Source organism: Alosa pseudoharengus, unplaced genomic scaffold (genome assembly GCF_046254945.1).
Source record: "Alosa pseudoharengus isolate Yale_2024_CS ecotype anadromous, Long Island Sound unplaced genomic scaffold, YU_APseudo_1.1 YU_APseudo_1.1_scf_19, whole genome shotgun sequence".
Lineage (NCBI taxonomy): Eukaryota > Metazoa > Chordata > Actinopteri > Clupeiformes > Clupeidae > Alosa > Alosa pseudoharengus.
The window spans coordinates 22,796,385-22,820,233 of NW_027468657.1; the positions used below are offsets into that span (position 1 = coordinate 22,796,385).

The 23,849-nt window shown below is 44.8% G+C and overlaps 1 protein-coding gene and 1 long non-coding RNA gene across 3 annotated transcripts in view; one reads left to right on the forward strand and one right to left on the reverse strand.

Annotated features, from left to right (window-relative positions):
- The window catches only part of neurl1b (neuralized E3 ubiquitin protein ligase 1B), a 45,669-nt gene extending 29,476 nt beyond the window's left edge, over positions 1–16,193 (forward strand). For both annotated transcript variants that reach the window (XM_076292035.1, XM_076292036.1), the window contains exons 2-5: positions 4,694–5,266; positions 9,706–10,599; positions 12,466–12,591; positions 13,567–16,193. In XM_076292035.1, the coding sequence (XP_076148150.1) occupies positions 4,694–5,266; positions 9,706–10,599; positions 12,466–12,591; positions 13,567–13,823 (1,850 nt within the window). In that variant the 3' untranslated portion in view covers positions 13,824–16,193. The remainder of the gene's footprint in view (positions 1–4,693; positions 5,267–9,705; positions 10,600–12,465; positions 12,592–13,566) is intronic.
- Positions 16,194–16,889: 696 nt separating this feature from the next.
- LOC143132481 (uncharacterized) lies at positions 16,890–17,543 on the reverse strand. The gene is made up of 3 exons (XR_012988317.1): positions 17,373–17,543; positions 17,059–17,099; positions 16,890–16,982 (listed from the first exon to the last, which is right to left on the reverse strand). It is a non-coding gene; the product is annotated as an uncharacterized LOC143132481 (long non-coding RNA).
- Between the last annotated feature and the right edge of the window lie 6,306 nt (positions 17,544–23,849).

A 23,849-nucleotide genomic window follows, 5' to 3' on the forward strand; every position in this document is an offset into this window, starting at 1 on the left:
GAATATCCTGATTTGTCCACTGCTTAAGTATTTTGCTCGTTATAGCATATTCCTATGCAGCATCATATCAGTCCCCATTGGGATTACCTGTACCAAACAGCACTGAATTCTAGGCCACTTTATCTTGTGAGAGAAAGATGAAAACACAAAGCCCTGACATCTCGGGCAGATGAGACCTAAAAATAAGGCTTTAAAACATCAACATAAAGGAAAGAAACCACAAACAGCATCTGCTAAATGAATTTAGATGGAATATGTTTTTTTATTGTTTATTTTATGTTTTTTTATTGTTTGTTAAAAAAGCTTTTGAGCGTGTAGTCTTTACACACGTGATAACACACCTTTTATTTAGATTTTTGTTTAAAATACTGGACAAAGATTTATACAATCAGTGAATCAGACCTTAATAGCTGCTAGATAACAATTTCATCATGACATTCTTGCTCCTGATCACAGCCCCCAAAAATGTACAAACACTAATCAAATGCATGACTTACTTAAAGAAGATTTTCGCAAAAATGACCTTAATTATGCAGGTTGAGAGTCGTTCTGATGGTTCTTCAACACTTTTTGGGTCGTTTGGTGGGTGCTTCGTCTCCCCCTAGTGCTTCTCCGCAGAAAAAACGAATATGCAACTTTCTGGTTGCGGTCCGATGTAACTCAGCACGCCTCGAAAATGTAGTCAGATTGTAGTTTCTAAGAAGACTGCAAAAAGGACTCCAACTTGGCTTTGTTGCTGTTGAAATTGTAAGTAGCCTACCCTTGGGTGAACTTCGTTTTTGTAATGTGATTTGATAGTCTCTTGAACAATGTGTTTGCTCGACCGTTTATTGTGAGCGCTGTATTAGGGGTTTGCACGGACGTCACGTTCTGGCCGGTAACCATTGTAACCCAGCACGCGCGACCATATTGGCGATTCTCAATGAATGAAGTACAATGGAGTATTATGCACTTTGGATATCTTACGTGATTGTAGCCGTGTCTAAACAACAGAAAAGCTCATCAAAATGCGTCTAAGATGCAAAGGCATATATGGCAGGACTTGGACCACAAGAAAAGGCCCACAAGAAAAAAATTGAGAAATTACGGATTATTGGCAGCGCAGATCCATATGAGTTGGGTGAGGGAGACGAAGTACCAAGTTCAACCACAAGCGCCCCCCTTCCTCTGATAACTTCTGGCATTATTCTCCTTTCTCCCTGTTTTTTTAATAACTTTTGGAAGTCGATACCTACACCAGATGTTTTTCTCAGTCTGACCTATTGGTACAACCTAAAACACGGCAATAATTAACATTTTCCTTGACGATGTTAGGGATTTACTTCAGTGCCTAATGCTTTCTAATGAGGCGAGTATCTCCAATATGGCGACGTCCAGATCTGATGACACGGCGTGCAAACCCCTAATGTGTTTAACTTGGTTTCTTGATGGCTAGCTCGCTAGCTAGTGGGGGTTTAGAGTAGCAGGCACTGGCTACCAAAGCTGCAGGGGGAGCTATGTTGTGAAAAATGCGAGCCCAAATCAGGCGAAAACCCAGAAACAGCGAAAAAATAACCAGACTTGCATAGGGCTTCTTTAAAACAAAAGTGCTTGCTTCGTCCATCTGCCAGTATCTCAGTCAGCCACAGCAGTGTCAAAGTTTGACCAGAGAATTTTCCACACCAAGGTTTTGGTTTTTAAATCTACACAAATCTAGGCCTACACATGGTTCCAATATGGCTGCTAAATGCTCCTGCTAACCTCAGCATAGGAATGTTTAGGACAGAAGTTACAGTTGTTCTACAGCTTTACTGAGTCCATACCACCATTAATTCATGGTTATCGAGAAGTCAGCAATAACCAGGAGAAACTCTCTGCATCCAAACCCATATCCATTTGACCCAATTGTACTCATTGTGTGCAATGATAGTATTGTTCTTGCCCAATATCCATTTACACAAACTATAGTATGTTGCACTATTTACATATTCAAACACCATACAACGAAATGTAGCTGTTGCTATTTTTGATTACGAGACAACCATAAGGTCAGGATTGGACTGTTGAATGCTAGACTTTAAGATACACAGGCACATGTGTTCCAATGGCGTCGAGGTTTATGCTTCGTGTAAGATGGCCTCTGTCTTGACGGCTGGAGCCCTTGGCTGCTGATCGAGGCGTTGCAGATGCTGCTCGGTGGAGGTAGCACCCTTGATTGTTGCACAACGTTTATAGTATAATTATCCCTAACGCCTAATGAGGAAAGAGGGAAATAGTGTGTATCGAGCAGAGCGAGCACACTGTCTGATCCTTTGCTTCTAAAAGTCCAGAGCAGATTAGTTTAGTAAACAGTCCTCAGAGCCACTCCTAATAACGAGACGGAAAGGAATGATGGTCTATGGAGTAAAAGCGGCTTTATCTCCTTAATCTACGGCAAGTACTGAAACCATAATAATGGCCTCCATTCACCTGCACACATCTCTATCCATCTCTCGGTATCTAAATGAGATCTATGTATAGACCCTTTCAAGAGAGTTCCATTATCAGCATCATAATTGGCCCCACAAGACTTCCTTTTTAACATTCCATATGTTATCTTAATGCAGAGGAAGTAGATTGGGGCCCAAATAGAATGTTCAAGCATTGTTTTTGTTTTTATTGTTGAAAGGGTCCATAGAATCAGTAGGGATGCCAGAGGCAGGGATTTGACCAGGTTGCAGTTCTGCAGCGGTGTACGTTTCCAGTGTCCTATTAGTGTCAGCGCTTTCTTTTATGTCTGGTCCCCTGATATGGCAACAGCATAGTGATCACATCAGGCATGGTGGCTCTAGCACTTAAACTGCCTCGCCTGTCCCTGACCTAAGATCTTAATTATCCACAGAAAAAAAAGTCTAGTTTAGTATGTTTTAAGTCAAATGTCTACAGACTGCAGAGCCAGAGCGTGACTCACAGAATTGATATGCGGGACATGATGGACTTGTATAATTTCACATGACCCCGTTTCTGATCTTGGTGGCATTGTTCAAGGCCAGGCCAATATTCCCCTGTTAGAGTCCGTCTGTCTCAGCTCCACGCCCACCTCCACAGCCCAGCCCAGCCTCTTTGGGTCTCAACACAGATAATCACTGTTATTCCGAAAGGAGCGAGATAAATTTTTATCATGCCATTGCTCCATTGAGTAGCGCATTGTTTATTGTTGCCCTTTCAAACGGAGGCCTCCTGATGGGCTTTTAAAGCATCTCATTTGCCCCTTGAGACCTCCGCTACGCAGTAAAACAGATGAGTTGGAAGATTAAATGGGACGCGGATGACAAGCTCTTGCTCTTGGCCAGCCACAAATTGCCTCAGTCACAGAGCCCAGCTTTAGCCTCACATGCCTTAGCCTCGATCTTAGGACCCTGACACAGAGGCCATAACAAAAACAAAGGCCATATGTCAATTATTTATTTGTAATAAGCAAAATAGGTCACATCTTTATTTGTAACCTATACAGTACATATCTTTACAAGTAGTCATCGCAAAATAGTCAGATCTCATGACCTTTTTACAGTTCATCCAAATATTATTAGGAGGGAGATGTGAGAGCGACGCTGTAATTCAAATCATAAGGGTTGGGATGGGAAAAACTCCAGCATGTCCTGGGAGAGCTGATTACTGTGTGAGGCGGAACTCGTGGTACTGTGTTGAGTAATATGTGTTTTTTGGGGTTCTGAGGTTGCCTGTCTGTCAGTCACACTTAAGAATGACAGATGTTCTGTTGTTGGTCTCAGTTCTCTCCCCCCCCCCATGGGGAGTCTTAGATCGCTTTCGTCACCCAGCCGGAGACCTCCTGGAACATGCCACTGTTCTCAAGCGCGTGCACACACACACACACACACACAAACTCATATAGCCTCTGGATGTGGGACCCAGGGTTAAGGCTGAACACTTCCCCATGTGTGTGTCGGCAGTGACCTGCTGTGGGGGTGATGGGAAGATTACCCAAAGATCAGCGGGGCAAAAGTGTGAGTGAGTGAGAAGGAGGAAGAGTAGCAGGAGGAGGAAGAGAGGAGGAGGAGAGATGCAGGACAGTGTGGGAACAAGTTTCTTTTTTCCCCTTTTTTGTCGTTTTTGGTGTAACAGTCCGTCTGGATGTCATTCCAGAGGTTGACAGCATGTCTTGCTGTGAGGTGGTGTGGGAAAGGAAACATGGAGAGCTGTTTAAACCGGATGAATCAGCATTCTGGGCTTTATCAAATTTAACAAGCCTGTTGTGCGGGTCCCAAGTGGGTGTCGCTGCGGTGGTAAGGGGCCAAGTCCGAGTTCTCAGGTCTTACAGGATGCGGTTGAGATGACACTGACAATGGCAGCTATATGGGAGGTGTGCATAATAAAATTATATTGAAAGAAGTTCAAGTTAGACTTTGCAGTTAAACTCTCACAGGCTAAAATTCAGTTATTGTGATAGATTTGGTGAACTATAACAGCGTGTGATTAGTCTTGGTGTTTTTTTTCTTTTAGGTTTTGACTATAAGACACACAAATAGAATAAAACAAATCCTATATTAGATTTTGTAGTAAAATTGTGGATGGATGGAACTTGGTAACATTTTGTCTGTTCTTAGAACAGGCCCATATGTTTAAAGGAACTCTCTTGGGTCTGACTGTGTTTATGAGTCTGGTGACAAATAAAAACAACTTTGTTTTGTTGTTGTCTCCCCCCCCCCCCCATCAGATGCGAACCTGCAGCACCGTCCTGTGGTCAGCCGGCAGTACTACACGTTGCCAGGCAACGGTGTGGAGCGTCGCACGTCGGCCCCTCCGGCCTCGATGGCCCCGGAACCACCGCGCTTCCACCCGCAGGCCAAGGGCAAGAACATCCGCCTGGACGCTCATCTGCGGCGTGCCACGCGCAAGAACAGCTTCTGCAACGGCATCACCTTCAGCCAGCGGCCCGTGCGCCTCTACGAGAAGGTCCGGCTGCGGCTCTCGGCCATCCATAGCGGCTGGAGCGGCGCGCTGCGCTTCGGCTTCACCAGCCTGGACCCCGGCGAGCTGGCCTCCTCCGACATCCCCAAGTACGCCTGCCCGGACCTGGTGACGCGGCCGGGCTACTGGGCCAAGGCGCTGCCCGAGAGGCTGGCGCTCAGGGACAACGTGCTAGCCTTCTGGGCCGACCGGCACGGCCGGGTCTTCTACAGCATCAACGAGGGCGAGCCCATCCTCTTCCACTGCGGCCTGAGCATCGGGTGCCCCCTGTGGGCCATCATCGATATCTATGGGATCACGCAGGAAGTCACGCTGCTGGGTAAGTAGGGACAGCCAGGGGTGGCAGGGTGGATGGAGGTGGCTGTGCTCCATGCTGAGCGAATGCCAATGCTCTGTGGCTGTGACGTCATTCAAGAACAAAGTGACCTCTTGATTTGTGTTGAATTGACTTGAATGAATAACGGTTCTTCCTGTTGCTTTTTCCCCTTTTTTTTGTATGTAAAACAAGACGTCACTTTCCAGACCACTGGCGGATCTCGGAGTGGTTAACGATGTCTGTGTGCGCATTTCTCTGAGCCTTGGTTATATAACAATTTAAAATATTTTCCTGGAAGTGTTAACCTAATATTTAGACTATAAATTTTATAGACTATAGTGTGAATTGCAATAACCCATCAGACAAAAAAAAAGGCCCCAGCTCTTACAATAGTGTATAGCAGTACCCAGAAAGAACAACTGGTGATGAATGTGTAGAATCCTGTGGGAAGTTCCATTCCACAGTTGGAACTGTCTGAGGGCAAAAGTGCACATGACTCTTCTCCCGATAAAAAGCCTCTACTTCCTAAACAGTTCCCTACAAAGAAGCCTTTATTGGACGAAAAGGACTCTTCACTGCTCAAATTGTTTTGAAACTGCTAGCCAAAGAACGCTTGAATTGTGGATTCTGAATTGCTCTCTCTTTTTTCTTACAGAATATTATGGATTTATTCATGCTTGTTATGTAACCGCGCTTGTTTTTTTTTAAGCTGAAGATGCTGTCATTAGTAGTCTAAAGAATGGCAAGATGAAATAGGCTCAGGCCATGAAGCAATATGAAGAGCTCATTATACAGGGGAAAAAATCTCAAAAAACAGCAGCTCAAGGCCTTCCTTTTAAGGTTGGGTTAGAGTCAGCATTTTTGTCTGAAGCTCCAAAAAAACAAACGGATGCACCCACTCACTCTCGAGGCCCACCCAGACTCCATCCTCTGTTTGTTTCCCAGGACATCTGACAGACAGGCAGATTATTGCCTTGATTGGTTGGGTGTCTTCTTCTGATGATTATTTGGACGTTGCAGTGAGGGTCAGCTTGTTTGTTTTTTTGTCCCCATTTCCAGAGCGTGGACCTCACAAACAGAGACAGTAACTTCAGTGGACTTGCGCACGCGATTTAATTCACGCTACTAGGCAGCCTGGATACCATGGAGCAAATTTTCGCCTCAGTTAGGGGACCAATCACAGAACGGCGGAGGGCAGTAAGACAATGACACACCGAAGCCGTTATGAGCCACGTACAGACGCATTTGATAGACATTTGTAGCGCCCAATAAACAGCTCTGGGCATTCGTAAACCACGTTTCAAATACGAGAAAATGAATGCCTAGTTCCCAGACCCCGTCTCATTTGAGATGAGGGTATGACGTTAGCCAGGCTAGAAGAAATAGTGGACAGAGCTTAATGGTGATTTCATCAAGATACTATTCTCCCCCTTGAGTGTACCTCCAAGGAGACAGTGAAATGTTATGCAATAAATGGGGAATGGTCTATGTGTAGGAGCCGTAGCCTCAAAAGTCTCTTTTTGATGGAGCCACTTCCACAATGTGGATGTGGAAAAGTATTTTGCCTAAATTCTTTCATACAGTTGAGTTGAAGCGAGAGGAACTGAACTGAAATAGACTCCGCTGACTGTAGGTGCTTTGAAAGCCGATTAGATGAATGATTGAATTTGTAACTGACGCCTCTGGAGTGCAGCTCCCTGCCTCCTCTCAGTGGATGGCGAGTGCTGTGCTGGGTTCCCTCTCCATACACACACACACACACACACACACACACACACACACACACACACACACACACACACACACACAGCACACATTGCCTCCCAGGCTCTGTGTATGATGGCCAAATGAGATTTGTTAAAGAACGGAAGGAATGGAATGTGTGGGCCTGACGATTTGCTCCTGTGAATCCCAACGCTTGTGAACGCCTGAAATATCGGGCAAGCTATAGACCCCCCCCCCCCACACACACACACACACACCTCCTACTTCCTCCTGTGTGTTGGGTGGTTGTGGGGCGGTCTATGTAGGTCGCGGTGGATAAAAGTGTTGCCTGCCACGTGATTTAGAGCGGGCGTCGGGGGAACGTAAACAGTCACCTCACGCGGCCGCTGTGATGCGTCCCAGAGGCTGGGGATGGGGGGGGGGGAGGGGCGGGTGCTCCTCGGTATCTGCCTCTGTGTGTGTGTGTGTGTGTGTGTGTGTGTGTGTGTGTGTGTGTGTGTGTGTGTGTGTGTGTGTGATTTCCCAGACGTTCTCTTTCCCTCGCTCGCTTCATCCATCCCTTCCTCCTCGGCTTCCGCCAGAGCAGAGCAAGGCAGATGGCAGGAGGAGCACCCAAACCCACTGATGAGAGAGAGAGAGAGAGAGAGAGAGAGAGAGAGAGAGAGAGAGAGAGAGAGAAAGTGTGTGTGTGTGTGTGAGTGAGCACAGCAGAGGAACAGGGGCGGCAGGAGAGGCGCCGTAGGCTGCTGACGGGTGGAAGAGTGTGTGTGTGTGTGTGTGCGTGTGTGCGTATGTGTGTGTGTGTCTGTGTGTGTGTGCGTGTGTGTGTGTGTGTGAGCACAGCAGAGGAACAGGGGCGGCAGGAGAGGCGCCGTAGCCTGCTGACGGGTGGAAGAGTGTGTGTGTGTGTGTGTGTGTGTGTGCGTGCGTGCGTGCGTGCGTGCGTGCGTGTGAGCACAGCAGAGGAACAGGGGCGGCAGGAGAGGCGCCGTAGCCTGCTGATGGGTGGCAGAGAAGCGCAATTGACGCTATCTTAGATTCCCCAGTGCTCTGTCTCTGCTTAGCTATTAAATCACCCACTCGCTTTGTGTGTCTGTGTGTATGTGTGTGTGTGTTTTACTGTAACTGTGTGTGTGTTTTACTATAACTGTGTGTGTGTGTGTGTGTGTGTGTGTGTGTGTGTGTGTGTGTGTTGTGTGGGTGGACATGTTTATGTGTGTATGATTGTATGTGAGCGAGATCAGAGACACTCTAGCAGGCCTGATAGCGACAACCTGAAGATGAGTCAGTGACCTCTCTATCAGTCTCTCTCTCTCTCTTTGTCTCTCTCTCTCTCCATCTCTCTTTCTCTGTCTCCCTCATTCCCATTCTCTCCCTCTTTCTTCCTCCGAGTGGCTGCAGCTTGTGTTTATCTTCTGACTGACAAGACCGCTGTCCATATTTGGTAATAACAGCCGTGTGCCCCCCCCACTCCCACCCCCCACTCTCCCCTTTGAGCTTCCATATGGAGCCAAAGTCCTCCGGTATCCCAGGGAGCCATGCTCCAGCAAGTCCCCCCTGAGGTGGCCTCCACTGGGGCCCGAGGCAGCAGAAGCAGCGGTGGCGTTGAGCCGCCACAGTTTTATCAGGACCCCGGCAGTGTTTGCGTTTTGAGCGGTGTGCGCATAAACACTGCGGCAGGTAATTTAGTGTGTTTGGCACCGCCCGGACGCAGAAGGAGTTGTAAGGTGCAGATAACGAAAACAAAATAAAACGTTCCGTCCTGCGACCCTCGGCCACGGACACTGATGAATGGAGCCTCTCAAGCGCCTCGGCGAAAAAGGGAGACAGACGCGCAGCAAAGGAAGTGACATGTGCGTCAGTGGAGATTAGCCAATCAGAGCGAGGGCATGATCAGTGGGTACTGAACTCAAGGTCGGACAGGCCGCCTGGCACATAGTGGCACATTTGCCCATGATAGCCACGGTGTCTCGTCACATTCCTCTGGCCTTATTAGATTTGGCAAGTACTACCATGAGACAAGATGACAAATTGCCTGTATATGCAAGCAAATGTGAAGGAAGGGTTTGTGTTATCTGCGCAGTTTCAATTCAGTTTCCATTTTATGGTTCAGTGTCTCCAACTAGAAGCTGTTTTTTTTTTTACATCTTTGGATGTTAAACTGTAGACAGCGACAGAACTTCAGCGCTTGTTAAGACAGGTCGCCATTTTGGGAGAAAAAAAGACACGTCCTGACATTTCACAGGATTATTTCTGAAGCATTTCTCATTATCTAAAGTTCATCACTCTTCTGCTCTTTCCATCTGCCTGTCTATTTACCCACAGTATCTCTCTCAATCCATCTCAGCTCAGTTCACCCTCCTTCACTGGCATGCCAAATAATGCAGTTGTATTGCTAAACCATTAAATTAACTTCTAGATCCTGTCGATACAGGTTGCACTCTCTCCCCTCTATGTCAAAGTTGGCTGCCTCTCTCAAAGGTGCTTTATTAGTGTGACTGTTTGGGTAGTGTTGTTAAATAAGGTAAAATACCGCAATGTGAGTATTTGTAGTGATATGACTACAGAAAGAACAGTAGTTTCTCTCATTTCTCTCTCTCTCTCTCCCAATTCAATTCAATTAAAGTGAGCTTTATTGGCATGACAAATGTTTTGCATCACCAAAGCAGAACAATTAAGTTGACACATTCTCTCTCCCTCTGTCTCTCTCTCTCCAGAGAGCACGTTTGCTGAGAGTGTTGGAGCCAGCTGTCTGAGTGCGGTGCGCCTGAGTGCCTACCTGCCACAGAGCAGCCACGACTCAGCCAACTACAGCAACAACCAGCTGGAGAGCAGCCAGGCGGCGGCCGCCAAGATGGCCACCCTGCAGCTGGCGCCCTACAACCAGCTCATCCCCTGCTGCTCCTCTTCGCCCTCCGCCTCCTCTGCCCTCAACAACCCTACCTCCTCCACCTCCTCTTCCTCCACCTCCTCGACGTCATCTACGTCCAACGGCGGCGGCGGTGGTGTCGGGCCGACCACCCCTCCGCCGTTGATCCTCTCCTCGGCCGGGCCGAGGCTCATGGCGCCCCCCTCCTCTTCCTCCTCCTCCACCTCCCCCCGTGGCGGCGGTCTCGCCTCCTCCTCCTCCTCTTCTTCCCCCCTGGACACGGACCTCCACTTCCACCCCGTGCGCGGTTCTGACGTGGTGCTGTCCGCCGACCGCACGGCCGCCTGCGTCCACTTCCTGGACGGCAGCCGCACGCTGGTGTTCGGCGACCGGCCTCTGCGCCCCGGCGAGACGCTCTACGTGGAGGTGGGCCACCTGGGCCTGCCCTACCTGGGCGCGCTGCTCTTCGGCGTGACCTCGTGCGACCCCGCCGGACTGCAGGCTGCCGACCTGCCCGCTGACCCCAACCTGCTGCTGGACCGCAAGGAGTACTGGGTGGTCTACCGCGGCTTCCCCATGCCCTGCGCCGGCGACGTGCTCAGCTTCTGCCTGCTGCCCAACGGCGAGGTCCACCACGGGGTCAACGGCGGCGCCCGCGGACGCCTGCTCTGCGTGGACGCCTCGCAGCCCCTCTGGGCCTTCTTCACCCTCCACGGCGCCGTCAACCGACTCAGGATCCTGGGTGAGTACAAAGCACGGACACGGGGAGGGATGATAAATCGGTGGGAGTGATCGGTGGTCGGTGGGAGGTTTGCCAAGAACGTCAGGGGCAAGACTAAACAGTATGTCTGGTCTGTGTCGTGAGGCTCGGGTTTTGCCAAGGATTCGTAGAAGCTCAGTTCCTGCGACTAAAGAAAAAGCATTTAACAGCATACTCTGTCAAGGAATGAGACTATTGCACCAGGTCACTTTTATTGTGTAGAGACAAGAGAAAATGTCTTGACATGGAGCAAGAGACAAGGAGCAAGTACAAACATGTCATCATAAAACACCCAATAAACAGCCTGCACAGACTGCAAAGTCACAGCACACATCCAAATGCTCCTTTTAGCAGACGTTTTTAACAGGCCAGGCCCTGTGCATTAATTTAGCCTTTCAGTTAATGATGATTATAGAACAAGGTTAAGTTCATGGTTAAAGTTATTTTTACAGTTTGCCATAAAAGAAAATGTGTTGACTAAGAACAGTCACCATATAAAGGACTATGGTTCAATGAAGCACAGATAATAGATACACACAGACACACTTGCACGCATACAGATACACACACACACACACACACACATACAGACACACAGAAACTCTTTTTCAGTTAGTGGAGTAGTTTGGCCTCACTGTGTACTACATTCTCCCCCTAGCTACTCGACCCCAATTGCCCTCTCCTCTCTGTGCTGCAAGATCTATTCCTCTTAGTAAAAACAAAGCAGTAATCATTCGTGACAATCGTTGGGATCGTTGAAATAGTGGCGGAGAACGTCGGGCATTCTAAGCTCTTTGCTGCCTTTGACTGCTTCTGACACCACTCATTTGGACCTGCACTGAGGCGTGCTGCGGTCTAAATAGCTTCGTCCCGGGAATAATTCAGATGAGCAGCTGCTCTAATTTGTGTCTAAGCCAAGTCATATCCATGTTACAGTCACTGGCCAAGCACTGGTCGCTTGTGGACGAGCGGTGTAGAGCTCATTGGAAATGTCTAGCATGTCCACAGTGGTTGAGAAGTGGAAGCTGTTGACATACAGATGGAAGAAAGCTGGGACTTCCTTGATTTATGAAGTAATGAAAAACACACAATAATAACCGTAAATATTCATTTTTTTTGTTTGTTCATTTCTTCTCTCTCGACTTGACTTGCACTAAATCAACCGGAATATTCCCAGCCGTGGCCATTTGTTCAAGTCAGTTGTTTCCATGAGAATCGCTCATTCCGGAGGGATGTTTATTATGATGTCTTTCCACTCTGACGTTTTCTGAGAAAGCAGAAACGTCTGCTGGTGAGTCTGGCCCCCCGAGTCGAGTCGGAGTCTGGCTTGGCTTTATTTCGGGCGACACTGCCCAGGCTCATGGGATCACTCCCCCATAACCCCCCCCCCCCCAGCCCCGTCCCGTGCAAGCTCTCACCGCCGAGCTGGACTATGGGATCAGGCATGACGCCACTGGCCCCAGTTCTAAAATAACAGAAGTTTTATCAAGCCCAATTATGTAACACATCTCGGAGGGCCTCTCTCTGTGCTGAAAAGTCCCTCAAGGCAGAGAGCGGAGGCTAAAAGAATAGCTGGAAGGAAAGCAGCATCTTGCAGGATCATCAAACAGAAAGCTCCAGAAGCTTCACAGAGTAGCTACTCTCCAATGTTTTTTTTTTCAATGTCAACCAATATTTTTTTATTATCAATCAAAGTATCACAATGTTATGAAACAATACACAATAACATCAATACCATCCCACCCACCTCTCAGATAATCAAACAATGGATCCTTAAATCAGTACATTTCATTAGTGTCCTGTCATTTGCCATTCATAATCACAGGCTCTGTTTGCATTTCTGAACAGGCACTCTGCAGGCCAGCCCTCCCCTCAGCTCTCCCTCCATCTCGCAGAGCAGCTCACCAGACGACAGTGACTCCGACCTAGCCTTCAGCGTCAACCGCTCCTCGTCCGCCTCTGAGTCATCTCTGGGTGAGTCCCCTTCACCACTGGCCTAGTCTCTGTCAATGGACACTGCCTCGCAGGTTCTACTAAATCCATCAGGTTCCCACAGGTTCTACAGAAAGCCAACAGGTTCCCACATGTTCTACTAAAAGCCATCAGGTTCTCACAGGTTCTACTAAAAGCTGTCTGCATTAGTGCCCTTTTGGTTTAGATGGTTGGAGTCTTCTCTGGGCAAACTGTAGTGCCTAACGCAGCACAGATGTGGTTATGTGCTGGGGTGGAGGCTACTAATTTTACTCAAAGCCACCTGATTATATGGAATCTATAGGACATATGTCCGTGGCCTGCAAACAGCAGGGAACCTATTTTACCATCTGAGGCTCCTCTATGTGGAAAAAACACTTTGTGTGTAACCTTCAGCCTTTTATCAGCCTATTACCATTTTATCATAAATATACATGATTTTATGAGGTGACGGCATGACAAGGAAGAAATGAAAGGAAGGAGGAAAAGCATTACTCTGTTCTGAGATATTCGAATTACAACAGAACAGTCCCACTATTAATGTCATATTCATACACCTTGTGTGTCTTAGAGTTTGTTGATGTAGAATCTATAATGCGTTCAAGGTGAACAGGAGCAGGTTGGGTAGGTTTATTTTTTAGTCACCTCAGGGACATGCAGCAGGTAAGCAGTGACATTTGTGATGTGTGACAGGCCACATTAATCATAGCAAGCCTGTGCAGGTCCAGCACAGTGGGTGGATATGCATGCTCCTCAGTCCCTTAAACATCCTGTCCTAGACACGCATGCTATGTATTTTTACGTTAGTGGATTTACAAGTTTTTACCCTGGAGATAAAAACATGCATGGCCATCCGGAATGAATCATCGCACTGCACATGACACATAAACAGTCAGTGTTTCCAGTCAGTTTTGTTGATAGCTGTTTTTTTCCCCTTCTCTCTTTCGTTCTCGTTTGTTTTTTTTTTCTCACGACCAGTCACGGCCCCCAGCTCCCCGCTGAGTCCACCGGTTTCGCCCACCCTACCCTCCCCAGAGGCGCCCCCCGGAGGCGGGGGCAGCAAGAGCGGCGAGTGCACGGTGTGCTTCGACCAGGAGGTGGACACGGTCATCTACACGTGCGGACACATGTGCCTGTGTCACGAGTGCGGCCTGAAGCTCAAGAAGCAGATCAATGCCTGCTGCCCCATCTGTAGGAGGCCGATCAAGGACGTCATTAAGACCTACCGGCCCTGAGGGCACAGCAGCAGTGGGGGGGGGGGGCTATCAAGGACGTCACCAAGAACTACCGCCCTTGATCTGAGGTGGACAGGCTTCAGAAAGTACCACGTATTGGTTCATCCTGTTGGCACATAGGTGATTTCACTAATTCTGCTAATCACAATCAGCTGGTTTAGTGAATGGTCCAAATAAATATGTCATTCGACTTTTACTTTCTAAAGCCTGACACACCACTTGTAATGCCACAGCTAGGGCAGGGGGAAGGAACCCCCCCCCCCCCCACACACACACACACATACCACTTGGCTAATGAAATGACTGTGGATTCATAGAGTACCCACCCCCCAATCCCCCAAAAAAGCCTACCATTACTATCCTCTATGTCATCATAGAGACCCCTTCTGGAGGGAACTGATTTGAGGCGATCAGGGTGGTCATGGTGATGATGTGTAGTGGACAAAGCTGATGGAGTAGAGGAACTGTTGTGTAGCAGCTGACCCAGCAAGCAGCAAGGGCAATGACTAGCAAGGAGCAGCCGCTGCGAGCAGTCTTGTACCCAGGAACAAAAAATGTATTTTAGTGCCTTTGATCTTGGAGCTTTTGTCCTTGAAGCAGCACATGACTTCAAATACGACAATCATCCTTTTTTTTCTGTTTCATGTATATATTTTCTCTTTTCTTTCTTTCAAAGAAGGTGATTGTGAATGGACATATGGCAAGAGAGAATTGAACAGTAAGAGGATCAGTCCGGGGAATATTTCCTGCTGGGGCGACCTTTTTCTGAGGTTAAAAAGTTTCTTTGGCAGATGCAAATAGAGTGTGACTATTGCAACAGGAGAAAACTGGCATGTTGGTTGCACTTTTGAGTAGTTTGACATAGACAAGAGACGCTAAAGGCATACAAGAAAGCCTGGTCCTGGTTGTGGTTTTAATATATATAAATATGGTTATGTATTCAATTAAATGATTGTGTTAACCAAACTGTACATGTATGTTTCAAATTGTATGACTGTGTAAAATACATTTATATGTCATCATAATTCTGTATTTTATGACCATAAAAAAGAACCGATCGCTGCACTCTTTTCAGATTGCTATTTCTCTGCATTGTTCAGGAATCCAGAGCTACCATCTCGTCCGTACTTGAGTCTGCAGCAGCTCAGCCGTAGCTTTTCAGCATGACAGATCAAGCTCATTTAGCAGTAGACGCCAGTTCAGTTAACAAGAGAGAAGCATCGCAGTTTGCTGTTATAGGTAGTCATGCTCATATAAAGCTGGACAAAAGTTCCTACGCACAAACTACTGAAAGGCTTTCTCACAGATGGTTGTTGACAAGTTTTGTGTAGGAGGCCAGGAGTGTGTGTGTGTGTGTGTTTGTGTGTGTGTGTGTGTGGTTCCCACAATACGAAGGCAGTTTAGAGTTCAAATTGGTGCCTTAGCAGAAGAAAAGGAAATTGCACTACCTTTCACAGACATTATGTTTTTTTTTAAGCAAAACTGTGCTTGAGGTGAAGAAACAAAGGTGGTGACATTAAGACATCTATACACAAGATACAACATTCCAGAGAACAAAATCCTGGATAATTTCACTTGTTGGCCACTTATAAATTCAACACAGGAAAAAAAAATATCCTCAGCAATTCTTCCATAGGTGCTCTAATCAAATGGTTCTTCACAAGCTCAGTACAACAGTAACTCCTCAGTGTTGAGTGCACCCACTCGGCATATGACAAGTTTCACTTAATTTCTTTCCACTGCATTCCCGCTAAACTGGGATAATGAGTCAATGTGCTTATGACCATAAATCCAAGGTCCACTGAAAATGAAATTCAACTCACCATTACTGATGTTTCTCTTTGTCAGTGATATTTCTAGGCATGTACTGACCTGTTGTTTAGATGTAGGCCTATCTAAGACAGTCAAAATGAGGGACTGATGCAATTTAATTCTGGATTATTTTCCTGAGAGAAATAATTTTCACCCCAAGGCTGGTTTGTGTCCAGTCTCAAGACTTTTGTACCTTGTATCATCACAATGTTGGAAATCAAATAATCAAATTCACAACCAAAGCTGCTGTAAAAGAGACTTTTCAAACACGTTCTCAGGACAGGGTTGACAAGTAAACCTTATCAATTGTGAATGTAAATCTTGTCTTGTGCTTGTAAAAATCTACATATTTCCAAATGATACTTTGATGACGCGAGAGTGCGGTTTGTACAAATGAACGCTAGAGGTCAGCATTTACCAAGTGGTTCTCTCTGTGTCCTCTTCGCCTCTGTACAGTTAAATTCTAGTGTGGTTCTATTTTTGCCATTGCTTGTAGTGTTTGTACATTTGAATATATTTGACTCATTACACATTAAATATTCTGTGTGTCACCTCTAATGTGTTTGTGTTTCGGTGTCAGGTCCTTTCTTTCATTGCATTAGGCTCTCTCATTTCAGTAACCTGGCGTTAGGCATAGGCCCTACATATTTATCCTACTACGATGCAATTCACTGCAAACATTACACCTAGGTTTTAACATTTTTATTATTAAAAAGTGATGTAAAGAAACAGGGAACAGGACTTAAAAGAATTTAAAACACATTCCATTAGGTCTAGTAACTAACAAGACAGGGCAATCTTCACACGTGTTTAAAATGCGGTTAAAACTGCGACCTGGTTTTCTACACTAAAAGCACAAAACTAAAAGGTTAAATGCAATTATTTAATGGAAATTAATTCCATGGAAAATTGTCAACAATTAGTGGACGTGCAGCAGAAAGGTATATAGTTATTTAGTAAGTTAACATGTCCTAAATAAACATGAGCTTCGCCATGTGAGCCACGGGTACGCCTAGGGAAGACTTGACGTTGTCATGTGATGGGGTCGTTGACCTTGGATTTAGCATGGACCCTTGTGGTTTACGAAGATGTTCTCCTTCACCTCCCTGTTGAGCAACGTGAAAACACTTAGAGCTACGCATCTGCTGAAACTATAGGTCTAAGTTTGAAGGATAATATTAACTCCTCATTAACACTTGACATTATAAGGCTTAGCCAACCATATTTATCAACTCACAAGTTGTGGAGACACAGCATGCATTCGTTGGAATACTCCACGCCGTTCGTTCCACAGAGAGGATCATACTCGCGGGTACACATTGGGAGAAGGTACTCCGTACAGTCGACCTGCAGAAATAACATTATGTAACCATGCTATCCAAACTAAACATTCGGAAGTAGCCCAATGGACAAGTTCACCTACCTCTGTTGCGCCATCTGGAATATATGCCGCTGTTGCAAGAGCTTTCAAAACAAATAAAAGGTTTTTCAGGCAAATGACAAGGACTGTTGCATCACTGTTATATGAACAACTAGGCCTACGATAACTTAGACTAATTTAGAGTGCATTCAGGCAAAACAAACAGAGCGTATCACACATCTCACCGCTCCTAGTCTAGGAGTTATTAACACGCCAAATTAAGTATGCCAGCTCGGAACAAATTGTAACCCACGCTGAGATCAATTGCGTTAAAGAATTCGTTCATGTCTTTAAAGAAAACTGCGACAGGAACTTACCGATCAAACCAAACATCACAATGACAATCCTCGCCATGGCTGGCATCATTAAAACTGCAGTCTTTCTGGTAGGCACAATGGGGAGTGGACTTCAATGTATTAGGTACTCTGAAAACTACTCTGAGATGCACTGACTACATCAAGAAGTGTCTCTATTACGCCCCTTTGGAGGCGTAGCCTTGTTTGGATGCTACCGAGAAACCGAATCACCTGTTTGTTGGTTTGTCCGAAAGTTTCAGCTTAGCTTACAGGTTTCAGCGTTTGGTCTTCACTATAATAGCGCGGGAATGATGCCAAAACCCTCCCTTCCCTTTCTACCAACCGGTGAATCCATCAAACGCCATGTCAAACGCCTTATTTGACCGATCTACCAGCTCGTTCAGGGTTTTTGTCATGCAAAGACCCGCATTAAAAATAAAACTGACACCCGACCCGTACCCGAGTTAAACAGACACGTTTAAGGAACTAATTACACAACCATTAACATTGCAGATCCAACTTCAGCTGAAGTTGACAGGCATATCCTACATGATGTATTGTGGTAGCCTGGCTACTTTTCAACACCCGAGTGAAAACATTTTACCACTTTTCAAGCAGATGCGTCTACAAGGCTATCGCCACGCAAATGCCTAATTTAGAATTCAAACACGGCCTTGCACACACAACTTATTAACAGCAGTAGTAGGCTAGCCTACATTAAATGAAGGAATGATTCGGTCATAACCTACACCTGATTATGCATTAGCCTGTGAAACTTTATGGAAATAGGCAAGACGTGTGACACTATCCCGTTTATTTGAGTGCAAGATTGAATGGGGAAAATGTGGCCTACCTTTTCCCACGCATAGGAGAAATCTCGCTCGCTTGCAGGGATGTCAATAGATCTCACAATCTAGGCAATATTGGGAATTAAACGAGCATGCGCTCTCCACCATGACAACATGTCAAAAGAGTCATCTTTAGGTGTTTTTTTTTTTTATCAATGTGCAGCCACTTTTGTTCTGAAAGACTGCAGGCAGATCCCGCGCATGTGATTTTTAAAAGTGAAATTAGCCTATATGTATGGAGTGAGGATTGTCTCAAAGTGATTTAAATATAGGCTATATATAAAAGGATATATATATATACATATACATACATTTATAAATATCCAAATACAAAATACAAATATAAAAATGTGACATACAAATAAATAAACAAATTTATATCAATAAACGTGTCTTTGTAAACATATTTTCGAGATTTGAAAGTAAATATGCTTGACTTTGTATGTGGAATCTGCATTTGTGAATCTCCTTTTTGCTTTTATGTCGATGACGTAATTTTGAGACATTCCTACTGCACACCAAGATCCACAAATAAATACCACTAGATTTGAATGCGAAGACACCCTCCACTGAACAACCAGCAGATGGCAGTGTTGAACAACATGTCTGTTATCAACTGATAGCAACTGAATCTTTCCGACGCTGTTTTCCCTAGTTCAGTTCAGTCAAGTGGTCTATGACTAGCAGGATTAACGACATGGAAGACACTGGATTAAATGGATAGGTAAGTAATAACAACTAGCCAGAACGATTTATTATCGGTTTTGATGTGTAGTGCCGTTTTTAATTTCATAGACTGTATAAATAAGTCCATTTAGTCAGCGTACAGCTGCTAACGTTAACAGCTAGCTAAACAGCTGGTGCCTGTTCAGCTATGTTGGTGCCTGCACAAAACACATTAAGTTAAGATTTCCCTTAAAATCTGATTTAGGGCCCCCTTAAAATAAAATGTAGTTTTCCCTAAAGTTATTGTGTCTTGCAACTCAAGTGACAGGCTGTGTTCGTGTTTGCTGTTTTAGAGATGTTGCAGATTTTACGTTACAGATGTTAACATAGCTTCTAGGTTAACATAACGTGAGAGCCAGCTCACCTGAGATCGCTATCTGACAGACTGCCATTAGCTTAATGTCAATATTGCTAAATTGACTTATTTATACAGTCTATGAAATTAAAAATGGCACTACACATCAAAACCGATAATAAATTCTTCTGGCTAGTTGTTATTACTTACCTATCCATTTAATCCAGTGTCTTCCATGTCGTTAATCCTGCTAGTCATAGACCACTTGACTGAACTGAACTAGGGAAAACAGCTTCGGAAAGATTCAGTTGCTATCAGTTGATAACAGACATGTTGTACAACACTGCCATCTGCTGGTTGTTCAGTGGAGGGTGTCTTCGCATTCAAATCTAGTGGTATTTATTTGTGGATCTTGGTGTGCAGTAGGCATAGATATATACACTAGATGTCGCCTTGACTACTGCTGTTCATTGGAACGAATGCGTCAATCGAGACGCCATCTTGCTTCAGTGATCCACTCCTCTATAATGCATTAGTTTCAATCTGGGCAAAGATCTAGCGAAAATAAAATCACCATAAATCGTCAAAATCTCAAGCAATCATCTAGTTTTTTGGGTTGTTCCAACTGACAGGCATGTATTTATGGTTGAGTCTAGAGTAAACTAAGCTTAAGACGATAATAAAGATACATTTTACCCGTCTAGCCCCATAGACTCCCATTCATTCTGCACTAGCTAGCGGCGGCCCACAGAGGAACAATGAGTAAAACTGCAACCAGGTTCGATACAATGAAAGTAAACAGGCTCTTCGTAGACAGGCTCTGGTTGAGGCCACATACCCCTCGTCTCGTTTACTCATGTAAATTGTAATCTCACCAGAAGTTGCTGTAGATCTGTAGAACATTTACCTCTGCTACTACATAGGCTACGCCAGTCGTTACTTTTATAATCATGGGTCAGTGCCATGGGCAAACGAGATGTAGCTGAATTCATAAATGACAAAGCCATGAGAAAGGTGATTTTCTTACGTTTCAACAACAAAGAAGCCGATCTGCCATCGTTGTGAGAAGTTCCCAAATTTGTCGCTAATCGCTAAAAAGGTTTTCTATCGCTGGGGATGGCCAAACGTCGCTAAATAGGTAACGCTGACAATACAGGAGAACTAGTTTAGCGCTTCAGATCCCTGTACCAAGATGGCGGCGGTGTTGACGCATGCTGAGAAGCAGAAGGCGACATCTAGTGTATATATCTATGTGCAGTAGGAATGTCTCAAAATTACGTCATCGACATAAAAGCAAAAAGGAGATTCACAAATGCAGATTCCACATACAAAGTCAAGCATATTTATTTTCAAATCTCGAAAATACAAAGACACGTTTATTTATATAAATTTGTTTATTTATTTGTATGTCACATTTTTATATTTGTATTTGGATATTTATAAATGTATGTATATGTATATATATATCCTTTTATATATATTTAAATCATTTTGAGACAATCCTCACTCCCTAGTACAGTGTTTCTCAAAGTGTGGTCCGGGGACCACTGGTGGTCCGCAAGCTATCCAAAGTGGTCCGCGAGCAGACGTGGTAAAATATAATATAGATGACTTGTTTACAATATTGAACCAACTTGAATGTAAATCCAAACAGTTCTGTAACACTGTCTATGTAAGATATGCCAGTTTAAATCATATGAATCCTCTGACACAATAAGCAAAGTGCAAAGACAATAAGCAAGGTGGTTCAGTGAGTAGGCCGATTGTGTAGGCTAATATACTGTTGAAATAGGTCTAATCTTTTTTTTTTTTTAGCTAGGTGGTCCATCCGTTTGTTTTTTATTGGTTAAGTGGTCCTTCGTCTGAAAAAGTTTGAGAAACACTGCCCTAGTAGGCTATGTTGTAAAAACAAGGCATTGCAATCACAGGTATCTTTGGCTGACAGGTTCAAAACGGTGCAAAATGTGAAGCGTAGGATCATTATGATACCCTCTGAATACATGCCAACATGTGGAATTCCGTTCATGGGGGGCCATATCAGCTACACACAGGCACACACACATGCGCGCACACACACACACACACACATAAAGCACACACACATACATAAATGCACGCACATACACACACTCACAGCATGCACACAAACACAGGCACGCACACACACACACATAAACACACGCACATGCACGCACACGCGCACACACACATAACACAGCGACACACACAAACACGCACATCCACATACAGTACACACACACACACACACACCATTACCCCCCACACACACACACACACATATTTTGCTTTTATAAGAGCATTGGCTATCAAGGTTACTGTGTCCATTATATCACACTATGGCGCTTGTATCTTTGTTTCTGGAAAGGCAACAGCAACCATCCCATACTTTGTAAATGTCATGTAATGCATAAGACCCGAAGACTTCAAATGTATGTGTTTTAAGCCGTAATAAAATCAGATGAAATGGACCAAAGTGCAATCTTTGAATGAGATGAGAACCAGAAATAAGGTTGTGCCCGACTGTCATATCAAGGGATGTGACACAAAGTTTTTTTTTCCCTAATGGGAGTGATAAATACATACAAACACTGCAAAGGAATCATTTGAGCTCCCGCGAGAGGATGGGTGATTTAAGTGTTCAGGGAGAGCAGTGCACAGTGTTTACGGGGGATTCACACAGAGTCATTGGAGCATGTTAGGTCTGGGGCTGGGCCTGGAAATCAAGCATCAAGCATCTCCTCTATGTTAGAGGGTTGAACTCACTGCACTAGATCTCATGGGCATAAGGGAGACAGATAAGGTACTGACACCTGGCTATTATGCTCAAGGGTTCTTCCTCTTCAGAGAGAGGCTTATTTCGTATTTTTCGTAACTAGTTTCATTATGTCAGATCATGTGATAACAAAGGAAGAAAGTTTAATGGAGGGCTATTGTCTAAGTTTGGCTATACTGTACGTGGTCCATTGCTTGAGCCATATCAACTTGTTTGAATTGTGGTTTAATTTCCAAACAGTGATGAATACTACCAAAGACTTAGCATCTCTACAGTTGTTTCTTATCTGGAACTTTATAATGCACTGTTTCAGGTATGCTGTCATGGCAAAGGACAATAACTACAGAGTCCAGATGGACCAGCTTCACTGAAACAGTCCTGGGGCCACTGTGCATCATCCCTTAAAATCAGGACAGAAGCAGGAAAATAAACAAATGTTGTGCCTAGCCACCATGCACGTCACTAAAATGCAGGCACGTGCAGAGAAGGGGGGTTACAGGGGCTCTAGCACCTGCCCTTTTGCCCCTTTGATGTCCCAGTGCCCTTTTGACAAGACCCGTTTTTTACTTTTTAAAATTTGTAATACTTCCACTAGTTCCAACGTAAATATTCGCTAAAATGTCTCATTAATAGTTTGTGAAATTAGACATTTACAAAAATAACAATTTTCTGTGTTAATTGAAATGCCTTGCGGCCACAAATCCGTGACGTCATACATTCAGTGAACTGTCAGAAGGTGCACAGACGTTTGGGAGCAAGGTAAGGTCACTTGAACATGCAATAGTATTCAGCTTAAGAGATAGAGAATAAAATGTTTAAAGTTGTTTCATGTTTAATGAAGTAGGCTATCAAACCCGTTTTAACCATGTCATGGTCCATCTATTTCAATAACCTGGCAGCTTCGAAAATCTAAGGCTGAACGTTCATAACATATTCTGTTTAGGTTACTATGTTATAGTAGCTTAGGTTAGTAGACCTAGTTCATAAAAAAGAGTAGGCAAACATTTTCTAAATCGTCATAAGCCGACGACATAGGCTACTGTAGTTGTTTAACTAACCCAACTCCACACGTCGTTCTCTGTTTACAGTAGGCTAGGCTACATTACGCGTCATTTCACTCAGTGGCCACACGCACAGCACGTGAATCTGCAAGACACCAGCTTGCTAATGGTAGTAGTTCACTGTGATAAACATTAAAATTATAGCCTGACAAGCCAGACTAGGCAATAACATATTTGCTGCCGCTAGGGTGCGTCTAGATTTCTAGGCCAGCGGTTCCCAAACTTTTCCCCCCGCGTACCACCGCCTACATTCCGACTCGGCTCGCGTACCCCCACCATCCGACACATAAACACATACAAACGTAACGCATTCTATAATACCCCCCCGCGTTGACAATATTTGTCCGTTTCCCGGTTTTAGGTGTGTGCATTTGGTCAGTTAAAAAGTTACATCCACATACAATATCTTATAATAGGCCTACAACAACGCCTGACAAGGATGTATTCGTTTGGACAACATACAGTATACCTAGAAAGGCTAAACTTAGGCTACCTTTAGTTTGTTAAATGTAAAGCCTAGCTTAATGTTACCTTTCTTGCCCATCTGAAATAACTCCTAGCTTTGCTCCTTCCCTCCTTTCTGTTTTTGTTGTTTTCAAAAACCTGTTATATCCGCGAAACTCCCCCCCCCACGGACCACGGACCATCCAACGCATTCAAAAGTAACGCATTCTATTAGCTATTCCAGGCGTCATGTTTAATAAGCTGCCCTTTTTTTGATGAACACATACAGAGTTTATAAATGATATCCTTTAATTGCATGTTTCCATATCA